This window comes from Papaver somniferum, unplaced genomic scaffold, assembly GCF_003573695.1.
Source record: "Papaver somniferum cultivar HN1 unplaced genomic scaffold, ASM357369v1 unplaced-scaffold_115, whole genome shotgun sequence".
In the NCBI taxonomy this organism is placed as follows: Eukaryota; Viridiplantae; Streptophyta; class Magnoliopsida; order Ranunculales; family Papaveraceae; genus Papaver; species Papaver somniferum.
Window position 1 is genome coordinate 3,143,328 of NW_020620492.1, and position 27,905 is coordinate 3,171,232.

At 34.6% G+C, this 27,905-nt stretch overlaps 1 protein-coding gene across 1 annotated transcript; it reads right to left on the reverse strand.

The window, feature by feature from the left end:
* Nucleotides 1-3,012: 3,012 nt before the first annotated feature.
* LOC113329167 (antimicrobial peptide 1-like) lies at nucleotides 3,013-3,324 on the reverse strand. Its single transcript, XM_026576134.1, has one exon. The coding sequence runs from the start codon at nucleotides 3,322-3,324 to the stop codon at nucleotides 3,013-3,015; it is 312 nt and encodes a 103-aa protein (XP_026431919.1).
* Nucleotides 3,325-27,905: the final 24,581 nt, after the last annotated feature.

The window sequence follows — 27,905 nt, forward strand, 5'->3', positions numbered from 1 at the left end:
AAATATCTCCGAATTTTTCTCGTGAAAGAGGGTGGTAATCAATAGACAGTAAATAGAAACGTGACCAACAGTATTTTTGGCTTGTTTGTTGGCGTAACACAATAAACAGTAAGGGGTAGTCAAATGAGATTTTGAATGATTTATGGGGAATTCACAAATCTACTGTTAGTCCATAAAGATTTTTGGAGAGTCTCTTAATGTTTCTTGTTATTGGTTGGAGACTTTTTTCAAGTCATTTAAATTTTCTGAAACTCTATGTTATTGAATTAGGATTTCATAAGAGTCACTCCAACACTCCTGTTATTCGAAGGAGAATTAAAAGTCATTGATTTGTTGTTTTCAGAGATTTTGGAGAGAATTTTTCTTGAAAATAGGCATGGTAGAAATCTCTCCTCAAGAGGTGATATTTCGGGAGACTTGGAAATTTGGAGATTTTTTGGTATTGGGGGTGAACCATTTTTTCTCTATTAAGGGCCACTTGGAAAGGGGTAATCAAGACAAAATGTGGATTAAAGTGATTTTTAAATTGGATAATATATATTTTAGAATCAGCTATGTGAGTCTTTGTTGTGATATATATCGATTTTAATATATATATATATATATTAGAAGTAATGATTTTTTTTTCTTGATGTTAAATTGTTGGAAAACTCCACATACAAAATAAATAGTGAGAGAGCATAGAAAATAAAATGCGGGACGAGTGGAATGAAAATTTGACATAGGACATCAATGAGATTTATTTTGACAATTAGCACATATTTCATTAGGTAGTCATGGTATTTTTATTATTACTGTAATGTGAATAATAAAAAAATCGCTAATGTTTGTATTTAATCAGGGGAGATTATACAATGTTGTCTCTACAAATCACATAAGCTTTTTACAAGTTTCATTTTTTTGTCCCTATAAATCTCATTTTTTTGTCTCTACAAGTCACAAAGACTCTCTATGATAATTTCAGAAAATCATTAGAAATCTCTAGATTATCAGAGAATCTCTGGAAGTCACTCATATTAAAAATCTATGAAATCCATAGAAATCTTGTTTGACTACCCCTGTAAGATTTCTTAACATATATCATTAACGGCAAATCCAGGATTTCAAGATAGAGTGAGCAAACAAAATAACACACAACAAAAACATATATCCAATGTTTTTATAATCCATTGACATGAACCCTAATCTTAATTAGTCAGTATAAGAAAACCTGACTTAAGCGACCAAAATCATAGCAATAACACAGAATTTTGGTCGCTTTAAGCGTTTAAGCGCCAAAATTGCAACTGCCATATAGTTTGACGGCTATTAACCTGTGTCCACTAATATTTAGCCATGACATGAGGTGTTTACTCGCTAGAATTTTTCAAGTTATCTACAGCAGCTAGAAAAGTGCTCATGTAGCTATTCACTTTGAGCCTTGAGGCACAAATTCGTAGCAACCTAAAAATCAGTAGGTTGGTAAAACCTTTCTCAGCAACTAAGTTTAAGCGGCCACCACCTATTCAAAAAAGAAGTCAGTGTTTGAAGCAGAAGTGATACGCTCGCCGACAGTTTCTCCCGATTTTCATCCCGAGAGGGGAATTGACATCTCATGCCGCGTTCTCAACATTGAGATCGTCAATGGGTAAAGTGGGGCCAAGCTATCTATCAGAGGCGGGATTCGTCGGGATCTTTGGTCGGTAAAGCTAGCATTTTCGGTGTTTGAAGTAGGCATTTGAGATATTAGTATTAGTCCAACAGTCTTAATAGGATTTATTCAATGGAGACATGAAAACTCATTCAAATCAATGTTCTGATTCACTATGATCAAATGCTTGTATGCACAAATTGTAAAAAAAAAATATGAACAAAAGTCGACTAAATTGGCTGTAATTTTGACCAAACTCTTTTATAAATCCAACAACCCGTATCATCCCAGTCAAAATCTGAAACTTACACTTAGATTTCAACACTTTCAAAAGTAAAACCCAAGTTCTACAGTCTCCTTGCCTTCTCCAATGTTGGCACCTGATCATTCCAACAGTTAAAAAACTAGTTGTTCAGGAAAGTACGTATTTCAAGAATGCATGTAGATTCTCGTAAAAAAACATTACCAAAAAGGGATCACAAGTAGTTCAAGAACGTATGTTTTGTACTTTTAAACTTCGATGTTGGATTCTACAGATGTATGTATGTTAAGGTAGTTGAATTCTATGTTTTTGGTTATCAGAAGAACACTTTAAGTAAATCCCACGTGAAGAAAGGGGGATATAGTTTGGATGAATTGGGGCTTGAGGGGTTTCAGATATTTGTGGCCTTGGATAACTAAGCGATCTTAGTGGAGATTTTTGGAAGCAAGGGTTCGCAACTGCACACCCTTCAGGGTTACACCACATTTTCAATAACTCTAATGTATAGACAAACCCTGTGATATATCTGAGAGTTTTGGAGTCTTGGATTTGGATCATTGCATTTTATCTTTTTCAGCTTTCCCCAGGTCATTGCATCGAGTATTGATCGATTTGAGGAACCAACTATGACGAGTGAGATATATTATGTCGTACCAATACTACAAAATAAAAATATAAACCCAGTATCAAATATGAAAGATACTACATTTTTGGAGAACAGTAATTCTCTACGGACCCGTATGTGATCTACTCCAAAACCGATCACACACAAATGAATGGGGTCAGTGGTTCCCTCTCCCCAAAAGCAAACAGGGGTAGTATTTTGTGGGATAAGTAAGTGTGTGAGTGGGCGGTTTATTATTCGTGGTCTTTTTTACACGGTTCGTATAGAATTTTTGTTCGGAGAAACATCGAATATATTGAGAATACAACATTCATCTTATTTGTAACTTATATAAGATGCATGTAATGAAACGACCTTACTTTATTTATAACTTATTAGAAGTTTAGGAAGCACGTAGTGATATAGTTATCATTACGATACATTACTTGTAAGGCCCATCCCTGAAACACATCCACATTGTCTGTCAGAGACAAGACATCCACAATTTAAATCTACTTAACACTGGATGTTAATACTCCTCCATCCAACGCCGCTGCATTGACGGGCATTGCCGTTGAGAGTAGCAACGCTCCCACCCAGACAATTCCCTGTGTTATACAGCCTAGCAGTTTGACCAGTGTAGGAAAATGAATAACCACCCATATATAAAAGGTTTGAGCATCCACAGTTGCTATATGTTCGAGTTTCGCCGCTGCAACCTCCTAAACGGTATAAAGTTATCGAACTTGCATTTGCCAATTCACTTACTACAGCCATGAGAACGAAAGCCATCAATAGTACAGAGAGTGAGTTCTTACTGGATGCCATTGCTAAGTGAAGGAGCAAAATGAGATTTTTTTTCTTTTTTCTTTTTCTTTTTCTAGATTTTCTGAAACTGTGTGTTTTCTTCTTAAGTTAGGTGCCCGTATTTATAGTTAAATGTCCAAAGAATGCGACAAGAATAATGAGGGAACGTGCATGGAAAAAACTAGTGGATAGTATCATTGAGAAGAAAATATCGTAAACGAATATGCTTTTTTCATTCAACAATGTCCGCAAGAAATTATCAGCCAAAACCGTAGACGAAGTGCCCCAGCTTTAATGCAGTAGTTGTGATATTTTTATTTCGACTAGATTCACTGCTGAAATCTGACTTTAGATTTTAATTTATTTCGACTTTAAATATTCACTGCCCAAATCCAACATATTTCACGAGCATGAATCTCAAAGCATATTTCCGTTTTGTCCCATCTTGTCCCTTTCTGTTAAGAGTACAATGTATATGTATGCATAGTAAAACATTTTGCATGGATCACTGGCTTATGAGTACTAGCCAAGCAATGGGGTGTCTTGGGCACATGGGTTATTCCAAACCTATTTTTTGGGACCTCACTCTGCTTCGAAAATTTGTTGAATGCCTGCAATAGTCTTGCTCGTGCCGAGGGTGTAGCAGCGAGACACATGTGATTTTGTCTTGCATATTATCTCTGTGATGCAAGTGACACATGCAAGCTCCCCAAACTTACAATCTGGTTGGTTTCTTTTGTTGCTAATCTCCAATTTACAACAGGTGTATGCCAACATCGCATAGCTCAATAGGTAATACGAAAACATCGTTATTGGATGAGGATGTGCGTATATTATTGATTAACTGAAAGGAAGGCAATAGATATGATGGCAAAAACTTCAAAATTCAACAAAGTCGGCAAGAAATTGTCAGCCAAGCCATTGAGAAAGTGTCTCAGCTAATTTAGTGAAGTAATAGAAAGTCTGGTCTCCTTTTCTGTACTCTGTGCGATCATTTAGGCATGTTATTTCCTCACAAGTATACTCTCTAGTCCATGTTCTCTGAATACGATAGATTCAACGGTGACACCAGAGGTCCACATGTACGAAATGTTTATCAATTATTTAGATCGAAGCAAGAAATAAACATATTTTACTAATTTCATCAAATATATACATAATACATGCATACATTCCTATTGAATTTTCTAACTGTATACATTTCGTACTGTAGAATCCAGGTGGAGCTCTTTTTTGTTTGAATTATTGAGACTTTTACCAGAAAATCTTAAGAAATCCGTAAACAAAAAGAGATGCAGAGGTCGACCAAAACTAACATACGGGAGGAGGCAGTAAAACGAGACTTAAACGAATGGATGTGTCAAAAAAGCTAGCTAACCGCATTATATTTTTTCTTCACTTCACTTTTTCTTTTCGGTTCTGGTAAGTTAACTTGGTTTTCATTTCTAACTAACCGCAAATTGTTTGGAATGGAGATTTGATTGTGGTTGTTATATGACCGATGTCTTTGTTTTTGTAAATAATTGGACACTAAAATCGTTCATAATCAAAATACCAGTACCAAATGGCCTTGCGTAATTTGTTCCTCATACTTAAGATGATTGTTTATTTGTTTGCTTGCAGGCTCACACGAAATTAGTGGTATATTCCTAGCTAGCTAGGCGTACTGTGTAGCATATATAGTTATATACGTAGAAAGATTAGGGAGACACCACTTGCCCAACTTTTAATGCGATAAGGAAAAGAGTGGTGAAGAAACATTTGCTTGTCCAGGGGGATTTGGCCTCTGGCTCTTGATGAGACTAATCAGCCTGCTTTGTAGTACTCCTTGTGTGGTCAAGTAAGTAATTGCATCTTGTCCCAACCCTGAATTAGTAACGGTAGTCCGGCCGGCCCTATCATTAGTAATTCAAGGTTTTACTACCCCGAACATACAGTCCACATAGCTCGAGTTGGCTGGAAAAAAAAACGTTTATTTGAAAACAATGTAAAGAAAGAACATCATTCTCATATTAATGAGCATTGTGTATGATACTAAGAATGTTGAACCAAAAAGAAGAAACAAGTTTGGCTAAAAATTCATCATGAAAATACTCAAAAGATAATACTTAAAATTGACTCTCGAAACGGTGATTGAAGCACCTGTCTCTCTGTGATAACCTTATTGATAATAAGGAAAAACAAATCTAAAAATAACTACAGCAAGGAAGAGATTCTACTTCTTCCCACACACTGTAGCGGCAACCCAAGAAAAGACTTCCGACCTACTCACTTGTTTACTCTATTACCTGAAAGGAAATTCAACACAAGGTCAGAACCTTGGAATTTTTATGCAAGTTCAATCTTAAACCATCAATTTTACTATTAAATAAAAGAGAAAAAAAATCAGTCCAAAAACAGTTAGGATTAACATGTCAAAGAGATTCAAGAAACTATACAAAGATAGCACAACACGCCACAACATTACCGCTTACCTTCGGTCTTAAAAACTCGAGGAAACATTCACAAAATACAACCCAAACGAAACATTAAATGTCATTCAACACCAACGCTCACAAACATGATAGCTATTGTGAAGACAACCCCAAAAATAAAGACAACCCCAATTTCCAGGCCAAGCGCGATAGCTATTGTGAACCCGACCTTTCAACATAATGGTTTAATACGAAATAGCTTTCATCAAACCACAAACACTTGAACAGAGATTAAGCTCTTAAATGAGCTCAAACATAATCAATACATCATGCTGAAATCTATTTCATAACCATTCAAACTGACCAAACATATTCATACAAAATTCAAACTTCATCCCAATACCGAAACAATTCAAGAAATAGGCTATGCAAGACCAGTCTACTGTATTTACCAAAATCATGTCTTATACTGATCAGAACATGGTGAAAATTTTATCACAGACTCACTACTATATCAGAGACACTTCATGAAAATATCAAGTAAAAGTCACGGTTAGATATCCAGATAAGACAGATTTTATATGCATAATTCAAACTGAAAACGTACAGTCACAAACGGGAAATTTCATATAATTAGGGTATTTACGGACGTCCAATTGCTCTGAAATTTTTACAGAAGCATACTCATACAAATGGGTTTATCATATCCAAAATTAATGTAATTCTACGCAACAAAACTCCTAATTCAGATGTATCCAACCTATTCACGTTCTAGCAGTTTTCTGAACTTAGAATCTCTGAAACATAGTTGGTTTTCGTCCCTGCACTTATCTGACCGGCCTGAAATTTTGGTCGAGCCTTTAGAAACTAATTATAAACAACATATCCAAAATTGAATAATTTCTAACGGTTAAAATTCATTCTAAGACGCAAACAGTTCCTGCTACTCAGATTTCAGAAACAGAACAATCTCAAAACCTAGACTAGGGATTTAAATTCAAAAGATTCACCTATATCTACAAAATCGAACTCAATGCTTAATGATAAAAATTGATAGAGCAAGAGCAAACTTTCCTTTGGCTTGATCTCCAAATCCTCAAGAGTTCTCCCCTGATTTCCCCTTTGAAAGTTCTTGCCGACTCTTTTCATGGCGAAACTAGAACTAGGTTTTTGTTTCTTTGTTTTCTACCGCCAACCTTAACAGAATTTTTATTTATTTTAACCTACCTACTAAGTAGTAGGTAGTTCTTCATTAACAGATAACAACTAATGATACGGGAGTAAGTTCATCTGATGCATCTTTCTTTCTTTAGTTCATCTGTGCGTTTTCTTCGCACTAGTTATTGATGACGATTCCTTCGCATGCACCTGTAATATTACCTCACCTGTAGAATTACAAAAGTAAATCATATTCTAACGCCCTTGTGGTTTTTGTGCTGTGATGTTTTTAGTCCGTCTCCATGTGACTGTTACGTGTTTTCTTTGTCCTGTAAACCAGCATAAGATGCGTATTGTTCCGCCCTTGATAAATCCTGTAGGTAACATATCATCCCTTGCTGCAGGTGGTTTTGATTGCTGATTTCTTTCTCACTATGGTAGCGTCTTCTTTCGCGTTACTAATTGATTTGCGTTTTTTCCTGCTGTTTGTCTTCCACGCGATGCTTTCTTCGCACCATCGATAATATGTCGTGCTGCTCTTTTTCTTCTTAATTGGGTTCCTCTTCTATCGTCTGTTTTCTCCTTGATAATTTCATCCTGATATCACCTGTTTCCGTTAACAACAATAATCAGATAACCAATCAAGTTAGTGAGTGACTTGCATGAAGGATTGTATGCAAACTTTGGTCATACAAAGAATGAGATTTATCTTTAGAAAATCGTCTGAGTTTGTTCATAACAAAAATTCCCAAATCAGATCAAAACTTTGGTTCTTAAATGTTTTTGAAATTCAGCTAATGGGTTTATAAACAAAATTTGGTTAATGTAAATTTGTGATGAAAACTTGTTTAGGATACAAATCTTGTCATGGAAACCAGATTTATGTTGAAAACACGAGTGATCTTTTACAACTCCATTTTAAAACTTCTAGATCTAGAAACTTAAGAATGAATCATAGTAGTAAAGAAGAAATTCTGTTTTTATTGATGCAGATTCGTCTGATTTCATCTCTTTGAAGACTCAGTGAGATCTATGACCAATAGTAGCTAATCCCTTTGATTTCTTTCCATCCAAAGTAGTGTTTCTAGCGCCAAAATTTTACATGGTTCAATCAATGTGATCTACATCCATGGTTCGTCACTATGATGTTGAAGTTACATTAGTATTACATTTAGAATCTCCATTAATGGGTTATTGGTAGAGCTCTAGATCTAGTTTTAGGTGATGGAGAAAGAAGATGAGAAATCTAAAGATAAGATTCCTCTCTCTTTACCAATTATGTGTCTCCCTTTCTCTCTCATGCCTTTCTCTTTATATAGGTGTTATATAGTGGATGACAGCTAATAAAGCCCTTTATTTCGGATCTGACGTGGGTCAATGTTGCATAGGAATAATCATCATTGCGGCACGGTTTCTTTGATGCCGCATAGATCTTCACGCTTTACTCGTAATTATATAACACCATCTGGTTTGTCATTCTAGGTATGATGGACGTGTTTGTGTTCGCTTGAGGTGTATAATGACGCGCAGCCTTCAAATGTATAAATGCCGCACGCTCATTTAAAGTGTTGTGCGATATTTTATTCCTACACTTGTAAAAAGAGAAAACTTGTACACATTTTAGCGCCTAGGGGGCTTCATTGCCTAAGCGGCCCTTGAGAAATTTGTGCTCCTAGGGCTCCTTGTGCAAACATGTACAAGTGTTATTTATACTTCTTTTTACTAAACTAGGACATGCGATTTTAAACTGACATTAATTTGGTTTATGCATGGTATGATACTATGATGTTAGAATTGTGGTTAAAAGCTAGCTACGATAATGTTCATATCAGTATTTTTAACATCGCTCTAAGCCTTATCAATGATAAATCAATGAATCTTGATAATACATACGCCAAACATTTTTTAATTTTATAGTTTTCAATGATATGTTGAATGAATCCATGCTTTACAGTGAACATCAATGCTTATTTGATAGTTGTGATGATTTTAATAAATCAAATGTTAAATCTAGCATGATTAATAAGTTTTATTGAGAGATGGTGTAATCTTATAATGTAATGGTTGATGGTGTAATCCCATAATCTAAAGGATATAAATTTGCTAGCTTTTATGGAAAGTGAAAAGTTACATTGAAAGAAAAAGGAAAGGCCAAGTACAAGTTACAGCTAGAACAAAACCAAGTCTCAAGACTCTCAACAGATAAGGATTGGGATTGCACAATAAAATACAAAGTTTGTAGAAGAAAACGCTTCACTGCCAACCAGAAGTAAAACTGGGATGCATTAGATGTTGGAAAATCAAGGTCAAAAATTAGTGGATGAAAACAAACAGAAACATGGCGTACCCATGATTTCAAGGATCTTTATATTCTTTTAGCTAATAATTCGATATTTCCCATATAATTGGAAAGTACAGTAGGTCACTCGAATTATACCTTTTAGGATTCAGTGAACCCTAACACCATAATCAAATTCACGGATTGTATTTACTTGACCCGATCAAGAACACATTGCTTAAGATTCTGATGATTTTATTAGATAAGAAGAAAACAATAGTATTTGATGATGATTTCAAGACAACCAATCATTTGCTACATACAGGGATTTCATACCTTTTAGAGATGTATGTTCATCACCAAACTACACCTTTCAAAGGCAGAGATGAATCCAAATTTCAAAGAACTTTTAATTAGGTTTTGTATCTAAAACCAAAAACTCCTACAAGACGATGTCTCCTACCGGCAAACATATTAAGTACGTTCTGAAAAATTCCAACATTGCAGGCACGAAACTCCGTTGTAGGATTGTATTCACAGAGACTACATACCAAAACATAGAGACTGCAACAGTTTTCAGTGGGATAACAAAGCCTGCAACAGTCTGAAATACCCTGCAGAGATAGAAAATAAGAACGAATGTTGCAGGCGCCAATCTCAGTAACCTACTTGGATTGCAGATCACCAAAAACAGCGACTACATCAGTTTACAAATAATCTGACTGCAAAGTCAGTTCCAGGAAACACTGCAGCAATAGTTTCACAGTTCCAAGAATGTCAGTCTACAACTTCAATTGTTCTCTGATCAAATATGTTACGTCGTATAATGATATAAATGATATATAATTTTTTTTCGATGGGTAAATACAGTGCATGGTTAGTTGTGGCCCCTAAATACTACTAGCAATTATATGTTCAGGGTTCGAACCCTTACCTGCTATAAAGAAGGGAGCATGAAAACCGTCAGATCACTTAATGGTTCTCGATATATATTCCATTTAATGAAATTACACACTCGAAGCAAAATTGGTTCTGCTATACACATAGGAAGTAGCATACAGAAATATCTATGACTGACAAAAATAAAATAAATAAAAATATAAAACCGAGTAACAAATATAGAACAGACACTTATTGAACAAACATCGGATACATTAATGAAGGAAGCAACCGTTTGCAGTAACAACAACCCGAAGTTTACCATCCCGCCATACCCCAATTTATTTATAACAGTTTACCACCTTTATGATCAACACGTAACGAAATGGCCCTACTTTAGTAATAACTTATTATTTATAACTGATTAGACTTACATGAAGCACGTAGTGATATAGCCATCATTACGATACGCCGATACAAAAGCATACTCGCAAGGCCCATTCCTAAAACACATATAATATGTCTCATAGTACAGACATCACAATTGAATTTACTTAACATTGGATGAAGATACTCCTCCATCCAACACCGAGGCACCTTCGGTCATTGCCATTGAGATTATTAGAAACGGCACCCAAACAATTCCCTGTGTTATACATTCTAGCAGCTTGACCAGTGTAAGAAAATTGATAACCACCCATATATAAAAGGTTTGAGCATCCACAATTACTAAGGGTTTGGCTTTCGCCACCGCAATTTGCCAAACGATATACTGTTAAGGAACTTGCATTTGCCACTTCACTTACTACAGCCATGAAGACCAAAGCCATGAAAAGCGCAGAGAGTGAGTTCTTACCGGATGCCATTGCTAAGAGAAGGCTTATAATAGAAAATAGAAAGCAGAATGAGAATTTTCATCTCTCTTTCTTGGCTTTCTTGAAAGTGAGTGTTTTCTTCTCTAAGTTGGATGCACGTATATATAGTTAAATGTTCAAACAACACTACATGAATGAGGGAACGTGCACGGAGAAAACTAGTGGATTATATCACTGAGAAGAAAATATCTAAAATGAGAATATGCTTATTTTCATTGTTATGGATGTGGATGTGGATCTGCATTTTTCCGTTGATTCATTGAAAGGATGGTCGTCGGTAATTGATATTATGGCAAAAACTTTAACAAAGGCGGCCACAAATTATCAGCCAAAGCCATCGACAAATGTCCCAGCTTTAATGACAGTACGTAATAGTCTATTTTTACCTTGGTCATCCAACTTGCAATACGATTACCCTCAATTGTTGGCCATCCCTAATTCACAATTGTTACGTGTCAACACCGCTTCACTCGATAGGTAGTATCAAAATATCGAGAATGGATATATTTCTTTCCTTGGTTTAATTGGAAGGATGGTGATAGGTACGATGGAAAGAACTTCAACAAAGGCGGCCAGAAATTATCAGTCAAGACTGTCGAGCCATCGACAAAGTGTGTCAGCATTATTGCAGTAATAGAAGGTATGATCTCCTTTTCTGTACTCTGTATGATCATTTAGGCCTGTTATCTCCACACAGAGTAATCTCTAGTCCATGTTTTCTCGCCGGTGTGTATCTATCTCGGTATCCAATCCAGAAAGAAAATTCTTTCCAGATAATAAAAATCAACGGTTAAACGACCATAGACCATACCACATGTACGAAATGTTTATCCACTATAGACAGAAGCAAACAATATATATATATATGCATGCCCTTGGAAATTATCATTCATTAGTATTGCATTTTCTAGCGGTATACATTTCGTACATGTAATTTTTGTGTCGAGTTTTTTTCTTCCTTTTTTCTAATTAAATCAAGATTTTCATCGGGAAAAATCGATTTTTGCTCGCAGGCTTACCAGAATTGGCGGGATACTTTACTCACTGTTTTCTAGCTAACTATACTGTGAAGCATACACTGAAGATTAGACAGAGATAACTTGCCCAACTTTTATTAATGCAGAATGGTGAAGAAACATTTGCTTTCTATAACAATTTGGGTCATGATGAGACTGATCACATGGTTTTGCCTGCTACGTAGTACTCCACGTGTGGTCAAGTCAGTAATTGCAGTTGTACGTGGACTATGATTCAACATAGACAGTACGTGTACTATGTTTCAACATATTGTGCCCTACCATTTGGGAGATGTTATTTCTTATATTCATGTTCATGACTTGATTCGAGTGAATCAAAATCGATTTTGTTTCAATTGTGTCTTGTATATTTCTATGAAAATATAAACAATTGAACAATTCTAGAACTAGTTTCATTTGAGTCATTTGAACTAGTTCTGGTTAAGATGAATATGGCTGATATAAAAGTGTTCATATGGCTAACTTCGGTTAACTATTGTTGAGCCAAAAAAGGTGTATACGTTTATGTACGGTTACTCATACCTAAATGAAGTCACTTTTCATTTGTGTGTAACAAGCTAAGTTCGATCTTACGTTTGAAAGATATTAGCTTGAGTCTAATCAGGTTTTCATCTAACGGTAAATATTGAATGCTTTGTTACCAAGGTAACATTGATTGCAAATCCTGATTTGAAGACTATATAAAGGAGAACTCTAGCAACTGGGAAACCTAATCCCCATACCTCATGTGTGATACTAGTTGCGACTAGAGTTGATTCTCCTTTAACCTTAGGTTTTTCTAAAACCCTATAGGTTAACGACTTTAAGACTTCATTGGGATTGTGAAGCCAGACCCAACTATTTTTCTGTAATTGTGTGTTCTGATCTTGCTGTTTTCTATCGTGATTGAGTATTATATTCTCTAATATTTGCTCGAGATTTAATCTCCAATAGGCAAGATAAAAAGTAGTCACAAACATCTTCGTCTCATCGTTTGTGATTCCAAAATATCTTATTTCGCTACCATACGATCAAGATTATTGTGAGGTGATTGATATTTCTAGGCTTTTCTTCGGGATTATAAGTTCGGTATATCAATTGGTTCTTATTCACCTTGATTTATCAAAATACGGAACAAAACTCATAGGTTTATCTGTGGGAGACATATTTATCTATTCAATAGACTTTTCTGTGTGAGATAGATTGGTTTATCAAGTCTTCGACTTTGGGTCGTAGCAACTCTTAGTTGTGGCTGAGATCAGCTAAGGGAATCAAGTGCGTAGAGTCCTGTTGGGATTCAGAGAGGTAAGGAGCGCAACTGTACCTTGATCAGTGTGAGATTGGTTAGGGCTCAACTACATTACAATCCGAAGTTAAGTTGGAGTATGCTAGTGTCTGTAGCGGCTTAATACGGTGTGGTGTTCAAATCTGGACTAGGTCCCGGGGTTTTTCTGCATTTGCGGTTTCCTCGTTAACAAAACTTCTGGTGTATGTGTTATTTCTTTTCCGCATTATATTTTCTTATCTAATTGAAATTTTACAGGTTGTGCATAAGGTCAATCAATTGTGAATCCAACCTTTGGTTGTTGATTAGATTGATTGACACTTGGATATTGGTTTTTGATACCGTCCAAGTTATTTTATTATATTCAATCGGGATCGTAAAATCCTTTTTGTTTGATTGCAGATTGAATTGAGAAATTGAGATATAACTCTTTGATATACTTTCTCATGATTGAGTCTGACTGTCTAGTTGATTCTCTTAAAAGTATATTGGAGTTAGTCCATATAGATTGCTAAGCGAAATATTGGGTGTGGTTGTTAAACCTTCATTTTTTCTGTTAATGTCTGCGGTTTATGGATGTCAATATAAAATTAAAAAAACATCTAAGTTGGAATAGTTTTAGGATTCTAGATGCAAGTGTAGATCTTTCTTGGATGGTTATAGAAGACATGAATTTTGTGCTGAAAGAAGGAGATAAGAAGTTGAATCCGGTAGGGACTAGGTTTTTTTCCCAACTCACTGATGAAGCCGGTTTACTGGATATATGGATTTGTGGGCTATGAATTTACCTGGTCCAATAAAAGAGCAAACAAAGGTTTTATAGAATCTCGGCTTGATCGTGTACTATCAAACCCTGAGTGGCTTGACCTGTTCTCGAGAGCCATAGTCCACCATTTTCCGGCGGTAATATCCGACCATAGTCTTATTCTTCTTAGGACCTCTTCTTGCTATAAAGACGGTGCTAAACCTTTTAAGTTCTTTAGTATCTAATTGCAAGACCCTACTTGCTTCAAAGTCATCAAGGAGGTTTGCACTCTGGAGATAGAAGGGTCTCAAGCCTATAAGTTTGTATATGGTCTTAAAAATGTTTAAAAATAAAATTTGGAACCGAGAATGCTTTGTAACATCCAAAACAACATTAAAAACATAAATCAAACTCTAACGTATGCCAAAAATAGTCTGAAATTTTCGGAAAATATCCCTAGGATACAACTTATAAAAGAGGATCTGGAAAAATGGTAAAATTTTGAGGAGGCATTTTGGAAAATAAAAGCCACTGATAATAACCTGAACTTAGGAGACAAAAACACTGGATTTTTCCATTTTTCAGCCAAATATAGAGAAAAAAAATTGAGGATCGAAGTTATCAAAAAAAAAAACGGGAATGATGCCACAATCGTGAGGATATTGTAGAATCTTTCTTTAAGCACTTCAGCTAAATGGCTACTTCCACCGAACCAGTCATTCAAGACCATATCCTTAATCTAATCCAAGAAAGTTTGTGGGAGGCGGACAACGCTACACTATTAAGGATACAACAGAGTTGGAGATAAAATTAATTGTTTTTGATTAGCATCCGGATAAATCTCGGGTCCAGATGGTTTTCTAGAGGGATTTTACCAAAAGAATTGGTATCTCCCTAAAGATGATGTTACCAGGAGAATTCAACAATTCTTCCAATATAAACATTTTCTGAAGGAAATGAATGCAACATTCGTAACTCTAATCCCAAGAAAAAGAGGGCTCATGAGTCCCTAACTGATTTCCTCCCTATATCCCTGTGCAATACTATCTACAGAATTATCTCCAAACTGCTTGTAAACAAAATAAATGCTTTCATTGATAAATTCATCTCTCCCTATCAATCGGTTTTAGTCCCTGGTAGGAAAGTCACGGATAACATTGTTATAGCTCATGAAGTTATTCATACTATGAGAACAAAAAAAACTAAACGGGTTACACGGGGTTAAAAATAGACATGTGAAAGGATTTCGATAGAGTTTTTTCCTAGTTGTTATTATGAAAAAACTTGGTTTCTGTGAAGAATGGATTGGATTAATAATGCAATGCATTAGTACCTCAACCAGTGCCATATTGGTAAATGGGTCTCCATCAAATTTCTTCAAACCAAGTAGAGGGATTAGACAGGAAAACCCACTGTCCTCTTATCTCTTCATAAAATTGTATGGAAAGTCTTTTCAGGGTGATCTTTGAAGCTGAAAAGAGAAAATGGATTAATGGGGTCATTTTATTCAAGAACCCGATATCCATATCTCACTAACTTTTCAAGGATGATTGTTGTAACAGTGCAACCTGACACAGTTTATTTTTCAGTCACAGATACACATGTGATAAGTCCTGCAACAGTTATAACTCTTATTAAATTTTGTATTCGTGATAATAATTAGGAATATTAAATTCTTTTATTAGTCACAATAATATTTGTTGACAATTTTACAGACAATCACATTTATAATTCAAAGTGATGATTCCACCCCAAATATTTCACCACATCTAAAACGACCCCAAAATTATAACACTTTGAATTTTACTTGTCACTAATTTTCCCACATTTGTACAAACTAACAATTATATTTCATTTCTATAAATCAAAATACATTTTTCTTTTTCCTTTTAATTTTCTTAATATTAGAAAACAGGAACAAGACCAAGTCAACAAGTCATGAATTAATAGAAATTTGACTTTGACATATCTGCTTCTTCCGAAGACGGTGAAAATTACCAGACTACCCTTATCGGAATAAGTGCAATTAAAATTCCGAAGATTGCGAAAATGACTAGACTACCCTTATCGGAAATAAGTAAAGTAAATATTACAGACTGTGAAAATAACCATACTACCCTTATAAGAAATAAGTAAAGAAACTATTACAGACTGTGAAAATGACCATTTTACCCTTACTAGAAATAAGTGCAATAAATATTATGGAGACTGTGAAAATGACCAAACTACCCTTATTGGAAATAAGTGGAGGAAGTATTACACATTTTGAAAACGACCATATTACCATTCCTATGAAAAAATGACCACATTACCCTTACTAGAAATAAGTGAAATAAATATCATGGAGACTATGAAAATGACTATATTACCTTTACTAGAAATAAGTGCAATAAATATCATGGAAACTATGAAAATGACCAAACTACCCTTATCTGAAATAAGTAAAGTAAATATTACTATGAAAATGACTGTTTTACCCTTACTGGAAATAAGTGTAATAAATATTCTAGAGACTATGAAAATGACCAGATTACCCTTATCAGAAGTAAGTAAAGTAAATATTACAGACTGTGAAAATGACCATATTACCCTTACTGGAAATAAATGCAATAAATATCATGGAGACTATGAAAATGACCAAACTACCCTTATCAAAAAAAAGTAAAGTAAATATTACAGACTGAAAATGACCATATTAAACAAGTGCAATAAATATCATGGAGACTATAAAAATTACTAAACTACCCTTATCAAAAATAAGTAAAATAAATATTACAGACTATGAAAATGACCAACATATGCAATAAATATTATGGACACTGTGAAAAGGATCAAACTACCCTTATTGGAATTAAGTAAACTAAATATTACATACTGTGAAAATGACCATATTACCCTTGCTGGAAATTAATGCAATAAATATTATTGAGATTGTGAAAATGACCAGACGACCCTTATTAAAAATAAGTAAAGTTAATATTTCAGACTGTGAAAATGACCATATTACCCATACTAGAAATTAATGCAATAAACACTATAAAGACTATCAAATGACCAAACTTCCCTTATCAAAAATAAGTCAAGTAAATATTATAGTCTTTGATAACGATAATTTTACCCTTACTGAATAAGGTTAATAAATGTTATGGAGACTGTGAAAATGACCATACTATCCTTATCGGAAATAAGTAAAGTACATATTACAAATTATGAAAATGACCATATTACCCTTAATAAAAATTAGTGCAATAAATATTATGGAGATTGTGAAAATGACCAGACTATCCTTATCGGAAATAAGTAAAGTACATATTACAAACTGTGAAAATGACCATATTACCCTTAATGGAAATTAGTGCAATACTGTGATAATGACCAGACTACCTTTATTAAAAATAAGTAAAGTTAATATTTCAGACTGTGAAAATGACCATATTACCCTCACTAGAAATTATTGCAACAAATATCATGGAGATTATAAAAATGACTGAAGTGCCCTTATCAAAAATAAGTAAAGTAAATATTATAGTCTGTGAAAATGACCATTTTACCTTAGTGGAAATAAGTGCAATAAATGTTATGGAGACTGTGAAAATGACCAGAGTACCCTTATCGGAAATAGGTAAAGGAAATATTACAAACTGTGAAAATGACCATATTACCCTTAGGAAATTAGTGCAACAAATATTATGGAGACTGTGAAAATGACTAGACTATCCTTATCGTAACTATGTTAAGTGAATATTACAGACAGTGAAAAATGACGATATTACCCTTATTGGAAATAAATGCAGTAAATATTATGGAAACCATATTATCCTTATGGTCATTTTTCACAATCTGTAATATTTACTTTACTCATATCCGATAAGGGTGGTCTGGTCATTTTCACAGTCTCCATAATATTTAGTGCACTTATTCCAGTAAGGGTAGTATGGTCATTTTCACTGTCTGTAATATTCACTTTACTTATTTCCGATAAGGATAGTCTGGTCATTTTGACAGCTTCCATAATATTTATTGCACTTATTTCCAGTAAGGGTAAAATAGTCATTTTCAGAGTCTCTGTGATATTTATTACACTTATTTCCAATAAACGTAGTTTGGTCATTTTCACAGTCTCCATAATATTTATTTCACTAATTTCTAGTAAGGGTAGTATAGTCATTTTCACCGTCTGTATGATATTTATTGCAGTTATTTCCAATAAGGATAATATGGTCATTTTGACAATCTGTAATATTTATTTCACTTATTTCCGATAAGGATAGTATGGTCATTTTGACTATCTCCATGATATTTATTGCACTGATTTCTAGTAAGGGTAATATGGTCATTTTCATTGTTTGTACTATTTACTTTACTTATTTCCGATAAGGGTAATATGGTCATTTTCTTAATCTGTAATATTTACTTGACTTATTCCCGATAAGGGTAGTCTGGTCATTTTCACTCTAATAATCTTTGAACTTGTGATGTTCGAATCTGATATATTTCCTCTTCAGTTCATCCCAATGAGAAACTCAGGTCTAACTCTAGTAATCTTTGAATTTGGGATGTTCAAAATTGATATATTTCTTCTCCAGTTCATCCGAATGTCGCATGCTTAACAACAAATTTGTTTCTTGGTAGCATACGACACAGATATTTCTTTGCTGGGTGACAGATAATAAGATGATCACAATTTTGCCTGTAACTTGGAACTCTGCCAAGTTCCGTTGACCAATTTTTGCAGATTCAATTGTGTTTCAGTAAACTAAAAGTCCAGGTCCATGATAACGACCTGCATTACGGGCTTGGAAACCAGAAGCCCGGGTCCATGAAAATGATCTGGGCTATCCATTTTTTTAAATTGTAATTTAAAGAAATGTCACAGGTTTAACTGTTATAACAAATGTAACAAAAAATAACCACGTGTCATTATTTTGGTGTTCATATGAAAACGAAGACGCGTGTCCACAAAAGGATCCGTGACAAACAGTGACACGTATCACTCAGTTAATTGTTGTGACTATGGAGTAACAATTAAACCGTTACAGTAGTTGTGGCAAATAAAACACTTGTTGCTACCCAAAAATTAGATCAACTATTGCTATTAATTATTTTAATGGCAGAATTAGATAAGCTAGTCGGTCAGAACAAGTGCAAATGCTTTACGAGAGATTCGGGAGGAATTTCCAGTATTCAACTGGAAAGGGGGAGGAAGGCTTGGCGGGTACTTAATACTAAACAAGAATGCGGAAAAGGTGGATTCCAGGAGCATTGAACTGTAGGTTTCACAGACCAACTCTTCCACCATAGAGTTAAGACAGGGTTTTCACAGAAAGGACTGGCGCTGGGATTAACCTTTTATTAGCACGTGATAGGCGTGACTATATTTTATCATTGTCGCAGAAATCACCGTTGCAAGATTTATAACAATATTAGGTTTCTGCAACGGCGTATATGTGTTACAAATTTAATTAGTAACAGGTATTCTCTATGACATAAACCTGGATTTGGTGTAGTGACTAGAGCTAGTAAGAGGAATATTTTTCGATTTCCTAAAGGTGTTTAGCGCTGGCTCTGGCTAGTTGATTAACTATGAGAAATATGGAATATTTTTTAATAAATTTGTTTCGGATAGTAAAGCTAGAGATATCATAGATGTTATTAAGGTTGGAAGAATAAATTTAAATCATAAATATCTAGGAGTATCACTGTTCACCCATATGTCTAATATTAAATGTTTGGAATCTTTGGCTGAAAGACATAGATTCCGTTTGGCAGGATGGTCCGGGAAGCTCCTCTCAGGAGCAGGGAAAGATCTTATGATAAATCATGTTGTTGAATAGCTAAGTACCAAATGACATGCTTTATAATACCAAAAACTACTTCTAAGAAGATGGATAGACGAAATAGACTATAGAGTCAACGACCCAAATAATATAATGGACAAACTTGGGACCCAAATGCTCTACAAATCCAAACACTAATTAACTCTTCATTAATTTTAATTTTTTTGAAATTGGGTGAATATATTGTGTATAAGTATTTAGTTTCATGGATTTCAGCTCTTATGTTATTATAAATAACTCAATATATTAGTCACCATAAGATGATATTTTTAACTCTTACGTATATAGATTAACAGTTAAAGTAACCTTGAGTCCTCGTCTTGACGCCAACTCTTCGACAAATCCATTATTAACACCATTCATTTACCACCACCTCCTATTCAATATATCATCGCACTCTCGAATGAGGATATACGGTTTGCAATAGCTAGTCGATATGGACATTATACAAGACTTTACCATCCATGGTCTATGATGGATGATAAATTAGCCACACTTATCGATGTCCTGGGAAGATCCATTTGATCAGTGGAAAGATGAATATTTCACTTCATTTCATTAAGCTACACGAGCTTGAAGAAGAAGGTTTATAGTAAAATTCATAAATATTTTTGAAAAATCTCATCCTTATTAGAATAATTGACTAACTTATACTCCCTTGCTTTCTACCTCGGTATAATTAGTCTTCTTCAAGGTCTTAGGTAAAAATAACTGATCGAAGAAAAAACTTGTTTATGCTGCATAGAAATAACACTATGAAATCAAAAGTCACGATTATTGTTCCCCAAGACGGAACATATTTATTGTAGAAGTAATGAAACAAATTACCATTATTTGATTAAAATATAAGCATGCTTTTGGAATTTACCATGCACTAATTATGCACTAGATTATGCAAACTGTGCAAAACTCACGGCTATTTTAACTAATTGATGATACACTTGAAACTTCTACATTACCATGCAACAAGTCCGAAATGAGGAATCGACCTGACTCAAAATATGATAAGTTTTTTGGACAATTTTGCTACCTTGCACATTCCTTTACAGAGTGGTGATTTATTTATTTTTTTTGTTCGGTAAAGAAGAGATTAGTATACTGAAAAAGGTTAAGAAGCCGGAAACAGCTAATCGCCGAATAAACAAACAAAATTTACAAGAAGAGAAAATCTAGCAGGAAAAGTGAACCAACAAATATTACTCTGAAGACCTAGCTCACAAGAAAATTAAGGAGGATTAAAGAGAACATCTACTTCTTCCAATTGACAATTATATCATTACAAGAAATATTTGACATACCAAGGACATATCAAACCCATTAATCCATCTTCAGCTTAATCTTTCCTCTTAAAGGTCTTGACAAAATAAGCTCACACGTTAAATGGTGATGAAACCCTCGTTTCTTGTTGGTCGAGATGGGCCTTTTCTAATATAGAAGTTATGGTAAGGACACTTGACGTAACTCTGTTGGTCGGAATATTAAAAATTAGATTACACATTGTTTACATCAAGTATTTAACTGTCTGTTAATAACACCGTCGACTAAAAACAAGGTGCACAACACTTTCTTGAGAGTTTTGACCTAATTAATATTCTTACACTGAGTTTACAAAAAATACTTAACCATAAGTTATTAACACCGTCTTAGGTGGACAATACTTCCGTCAAACCGCGATAACTGCCATACAAAAAAAATCGTGTAATACTTTTTTTTTTAAGCGTGTACAATTAAGAAACCAATTAGTTAACGATAAAAGGAAACCGTTTTTTTTGTTTTTTTTAAAGAAGGAAACCGTGTTAATAATAGGAAAACAATTCCAACCCGAATCACGGTAACTTTTAATCGATATCAGAAGTTAATCATGGTAATTAAGTGTTCAGTTAATCTCACGAGTTGTAGTCGAGGGAATCTTAAGGTAAGAACTAAAAAAGGTTTAGCTAAGGAGTCTCTTTTTTCTCCATATTCTTCCAAATAGAAAGAAGATTTGCGGACTTTTCAAATCTAACAGGTACGAGCATGAGCCGCTTCTTCTTAAATTCAAATCCAGAAAATTGTTTAAGATATTGTCAATCGGTTATGTTTTCCGATTTTGTTGTTTTGGATTTTGTAGGATGACACTGCTTTTAGGGCAACTGAGTTTTTGAAAGCCTATAGCTTTGGATGGAGAGATCGATAGAGAACTTATGGTAACGAAATCAAACGTTAATAATTCTTATATGTAACATAAGTGTTTGTATTGTTAAGATTCTCTAAATTATACTTTTTTGACATATATTGACAGTTTATTTTAGCACTGATTGCGACAATATGAACTACTTCAACCAGAAAGAAAGATGAGTTATTACAGAAAGGTGATTTATGATTCTTCAAAGACTCCCAGTTCATGTTTCATCTGAATTTATGGATTGTATCGTTTACCTCTGCAAGTGATTTATTATAGTAGTTCCAAGCTCTTTGCCACACCAAGCATCATAAACATTTTATTGCAGGGGCTTTGCGAGTTACATCTTTCTAGAATTGCTGTAGCTCCAACGTTCGTCTTCGGAATATTCTACAACTTCCCTAGGAATATGCTTTTCATTAAAGTTCCCAATATAAAAGGTTGTGTAGATTAAATTGCTCTGGATACACGTTTACCAGCACAATTGTTATTTTGAACAGCGGAACCCGTTTGATTGAAGTCGCATTCGAGGTTGATGCCCATGATACTTTTGATGTAAAGGATACAATGCAAGTGGAAAGTCAGAGGCGACAGTTCACGTGTTTTATATGATGTTCTATTATTTTTGTTTCTTAAACTTGCTAGCTATGTTTGTTACAATTGATTTTCTGGGGCGTTAATTTTTCTTATAGATACCATTGTATCTTTCTTTTTTTAAATGTTTCAGAGATGGGTCTTAAAAGCCAGATGAGTCAAACCCACAGAGTTGCCTCCACCTTCACCAACATGTTGATTTGTAACCACTGCAAGTGGGGTGGTGGAGTCTTGAAACAGTTAAAAGGTCTCAAATCCTAAATGTGTCCCCGGAAACTGTATTAGACAAACTATAGTGTTGCGCACCAATCACTTTAAAGTTGGAATGTATAATGCGGATGGTTATGGTCGTGTAGATGAGAAACGCTTTGGAGGAATGTTACCAATATTGAGTGAAATAGAGTTGTCATACGTGAGTTCTCTGGAGAACATTTTGGTTACTAGAGGAAAGAGTTCATTAGCTGAGGGTCAACTCCCAAGTAACTGACTGGAGTTCACTGTTAGAGATGTCATAACTGAGTTCTCTGGATAACATTTTGGTTACTAGATGAAAGAGTTCATTAGCTGAGGGTTAACTCCTAAGTAACTAATTGGAGTTCGTTGTTATGCTCGATCAAAAATACATAAATAATTAAACATATATTTTCTTAGTTTCTTATCTTATGATGAATTCCTGTAAAATTATTTCCCTTTAATACATGCATCATATGTGTGTCACTACTGCTATTATCTATGGCTTGGTTGGCTGTCTTTATGATTCATCTCATATCTTCTAATGTTATTAGTGTGAAATCATGCTTAACCATTCTTTTTTGACTGGAAGAAGGGGACATGCATACAAGATTTAGGCTTATGGCGTAATATCTCATTGTTGGAATTCACATAGAGAAGATGGAGATTAGTGACTGATGCCACAAATCTTCCTGGGATAAATGGGGCTAGAAAAGTTGGAAATCCTGCTTAAGCTCAAAAAGTAAGTCCAAGTTCAGGACATCTACTTTGAGATAGTTTTGCCAGATCACTGTGTTTGATTTTTAATAGATAGCATGTTTGCTTTTTGATTTAATGTTTGCTTTAGATACTAAACAAGAGAAGAACACAACTTGGTAATTTCGATTAGTGCTTAATACATTTACACAAATCCAATATTCATGTTGACGACCAATTGTAACCAAATTGTAACTTCGGCTTTATACAATTCTAAGTCGATCGTCTGACCACATAATCTTCATGCCCGTATTTACTTCTTATGTGATGGTTTACTTCAAAATTACTACACTTCAGGTTCAGGGAAATTGAATTCGGTTATTTACATAAAACACTGGCATATACATAGAATTCGATTTCACTAATCCAAAAATGCATGGTCATGCGGGGTGAAGTCTCCCGTACTAAATCAAAAATGCATCGTCACGGGACAGGACGAAACCCTGCGCACAAAATTAAAAAAAAAATACCCGGTGCATAGCACAGACAAAAAAATATAGTGTCATTAATAATATCTTGGATGTTTCTTTCTTTGGAATTGAAGATTCAATTTTTATGTATCATCCAAATTACACAGAAAATGGCTGCATACATTCCTTTCCAAACCTCCTCACCATGGAATGACAAACAAGCAGTATCAATTCTTGATAAATTACATTGAAGAACCAGAAAGATTGATAAAGTGACCGGCCTTAAGGAGGCAGAAATATCTCCAACTTTTCCATGTGAAAGAGAGAGTGGTAATCAATAAACAGTAAATAGAATTGTATTCAGCTGTATATTGGCTAGTTTGTTAAACATTTCTTAATATCATGATGATCGGTAATTAGGAAACAAAACGAAAAAGGAAAAACAAATCAAATAGATTTGCATGATCCCAAAAAAAAATTTTAGAAAAAATTCGTTTCTAACCATAACCCATTTGGTATTCATAAAATTGGTTAAAAAGACCAAAATCAACAATTCCTGGATGAAAAAGACATGTAAAATTTGATATTGTTTAAATGGACGAGAATGTAAAAATAGTCAGGATGTAAACAGTTTCATCCTACTCATCTACAAATACTTTTTCCTATTTTTAATTTATATCAGATGCATCCAGTTTCATCCTCGCTTTTTTTTTTCATGTTTAAGCCGGGATGAATCCATTTTCATTCTTACTATTTATTTTGTCTCCATTTCACCCATACTAATTTTTACTCGTCTATTTGAACCATGTTTTAAAAATATTTGGACAAATGATCCATTTTCCTCATCACATTTAAAAAGTGGAATTCTCATGCATCCTAATGTCATTTGGTCTTAACCCATGTCTTATACTTTATACCCTAGGCAATGCAGAAGATAGCATGCTTGTCACCATGATTATTGTGCAAGACTTGTCTCCTTGTCTAAAAGATTTACTGGGCATGTTAACTCTTCACATGTGAAATTTTTACACAAAATTGGTTAAAAAGACCAAAATCAACAATTCTTGGGTGAAATGGACAGTTAGATTTTGATACTGTTTAAATGGACAAAAATGTAAAAATAGGCAGGATGTAACCAGTTTACTCGTGCCCATTTTCAAATATTTTTTTTTATTTTTAATTTACACAGGATGTATCCAGCTTCATCCTTGCTATTTTTTAAATTTAAGCTAGGATGAATTCAATTTCATCCTTGCTATTTTTTTTTGGCCAGTTCACCCAAACTATTTTTTACTCGTCCATTTGAACCGTGATTTAAAAATATTTGGACAAATGACCCATTTTCCAAAATTTTTAACCGTTCTTTCTTCGAAATCAAGATGAAAACTTCCTTAAAGATAATAAAAAGTGAGGGTCACACCACATTTACAATAACTCTAATATATAAACAAACCATGGGATATAAAGAATTTTCGAGGCTTTTAATTGCAGAAACATCGAGTACATTAAGAATGCAGCATTCTGCAATAACAACCTAAAGTTCGTCGTTAAGGCACGGTCATATCCCAATTTATTTGTAACTAATTATATAAGATGCACGTAATGAAATGGCCCTACTTTATTTATAACTTACTAGAATTTTAGGAAGCACGTAGTGATATAGCTATCATTACGGTAAATAAGCATTACTTGTAAGGCCCATCCTTGAAACACATGCATAATGTCTGTCTCACAGAACAGACTAGATATCCACAACTAAAATTACTTAACAACGGATGTTAATACTCCTCCATCCAACGCCGGTGCACTGACGGGCATTTCCGTTGAGAGTAGCAACGCTCGCACCCAAACAATTGCCTGTGTTATACAAATTGGCAGTTTGCCCAGTGTAAGAAAATGAATAACCACCCATATATAAAAGGTTTGAGCATCCACAGTTGCTATATGTTCGAGTTTTGCCGCTGCAACCTCCTAAGCGGTATACAGTTATCGAACTTGCATTTGCCAATTCACTTACTACAGCCATGAGAACAAAAGCCATCATTAGTACAGAGAGTGAGGTCTTACAGGATGCCATTGCTAAGTGAATGAGCAAAATGAGATTTTTTTTTTTTCTTTTTTTCTAGGTTTCTTGAAATTGTGTGTTTTCTTGTTAAGTTGGATGCCGGTATTTATAGTTAAATGTTCAAAGAGCGCGACAAGAATGAGGGAACGTGCATCGAAAAACTAGTGGATAGTATCATTGAGAAGAAAATGTATCATAAACGAATATGCATGTATCATAAAACGTGCCAGCCCGGCACAACCCATCCCACAAATTCACGTGCTTGGCGTGCTACGTGCTGTGCTGGGATGTGCCAACAATTTAAACATGTTGTGATGGGCTGTGCTTTATTAGTCAAAAGCTCGGCACAACACAGCCCACGGGCACATCCCATTTATTCACGTGTTGTGCCGTGCTGTGCTGTGTCGGTACACGTGCTATACGTAATATACCAAAAAGATTATGTATATTAAGATAAAAAACATAGGCAACCCACAAGTCTGATTGGTGAACCACCAGTCCAGCTTACAAGTTAAAAAGGAAATGGGGTATACCCTATTAACTAAACAGGAAAAAAAAGAAAAAAAAAAGAAAGCAAATATTCAGCAGAGAACAAGCTCTATACATCCAAAATATGCCATTTCACCAGACTGAACAAAATCTTGTAGTTGTGGGGTAAGAGAAAACATCTGATAAATGTACATCCAAAATATAGCTTTACAAACTAACTACATCCAAAATATAGCTTTACATAACTGCACATTCCAAGCATAGCTAATCAGCAGCACAAAAAGTATTTGTAAGCTTTCATGGCTCTGCGAGATCCATGTCAAAAAAGTGGAATCACCTGTGAAGGAACATTTAGAATGAATTTAATCACAAAATAAAGTGAACAATGATTTATAATGTTGATGGAAAGAATTGTTCACATTTGCCCAATTCCAGTACTCTACAAAGTGTTTGTTGCTTTAAGCTAGTGTATCTTAAAAAGGGGTAACAGTTGCAAGAACTAAAACAAAACAAGAGGATACTATGTTTACATACCTTCCAGTGACAATTTAACCATCGAACCTTGAGAAGACTTCCTCATATTCATCATTAAACTCATGTCTTCTCTTCCGAGCGTCATTCTAATCCTTTGAGCACACTAGAGCATCCAAAATATCAGGGGCAAATCGGCTCCTTTTTTTGCTCAAAATTCTCCCACTCAAACTAAAACAAGAATCCGAAGCCACTGTTGATGCAGGCGGAGTCAGTAAATCACGAGCCATAATCTGCAAAATTGGAAAACTATTTCCATGAGTATTCCAAAATTGCAAAATATCAAAATTACTCCCCAATTCCTTACTTCCAAGGAAAACAGTGACATCCAACTCTAAATACCTAACAAGTTCAGAAGTTGAATTGGTATTAGATGTGCCACTTGAAACAGTGGTAGAACAAGTTGATAACAATCTTTCTGATGGATCTAGTTCACCAAAATCGGATTGAGATTGGGCCACAGTAGTTTCCACATTACTACCATGAGTACTGGAATAATGATTAAACAGTTTCAAAAGCATTTGATGCACAGATGCAAAACTATCAAGAGGTTCTCTATCAAAGGCATTAGCAATTCCTTCTATGAGTATAATTGTTCCAATAATTTTCTTCCTTGGATCCATAACAGACGCCAAGATAAATAGAGGTGGAATAGCCTCCCAATATTTCAGATATTTTTCTTCCATCAACTTAATAACTCTGCCATAAAGCCTATTATCCCTACATTGTTTAAATGATACTGCAATGTTATACAATTGATTCAAAGCAATGCAAGTGGTGGAATAGTAAACTCCAGATAACTTCTTAGTAGATGTATAAAATACACCTAAAAACTTGGTAAACACCTTACAATTGTCAAAGTCAATCATGTCCAGTTC

Excerpts from the sequence above, each read along its gene's own strand:
- LOC113329167 (XM_026576134.1), bottom strand. The coding sequence starts at position 3,324 with ATGGCATCCAGTAAGAACTCACTCTCTGTACTATTGATGGCTTTCGTT.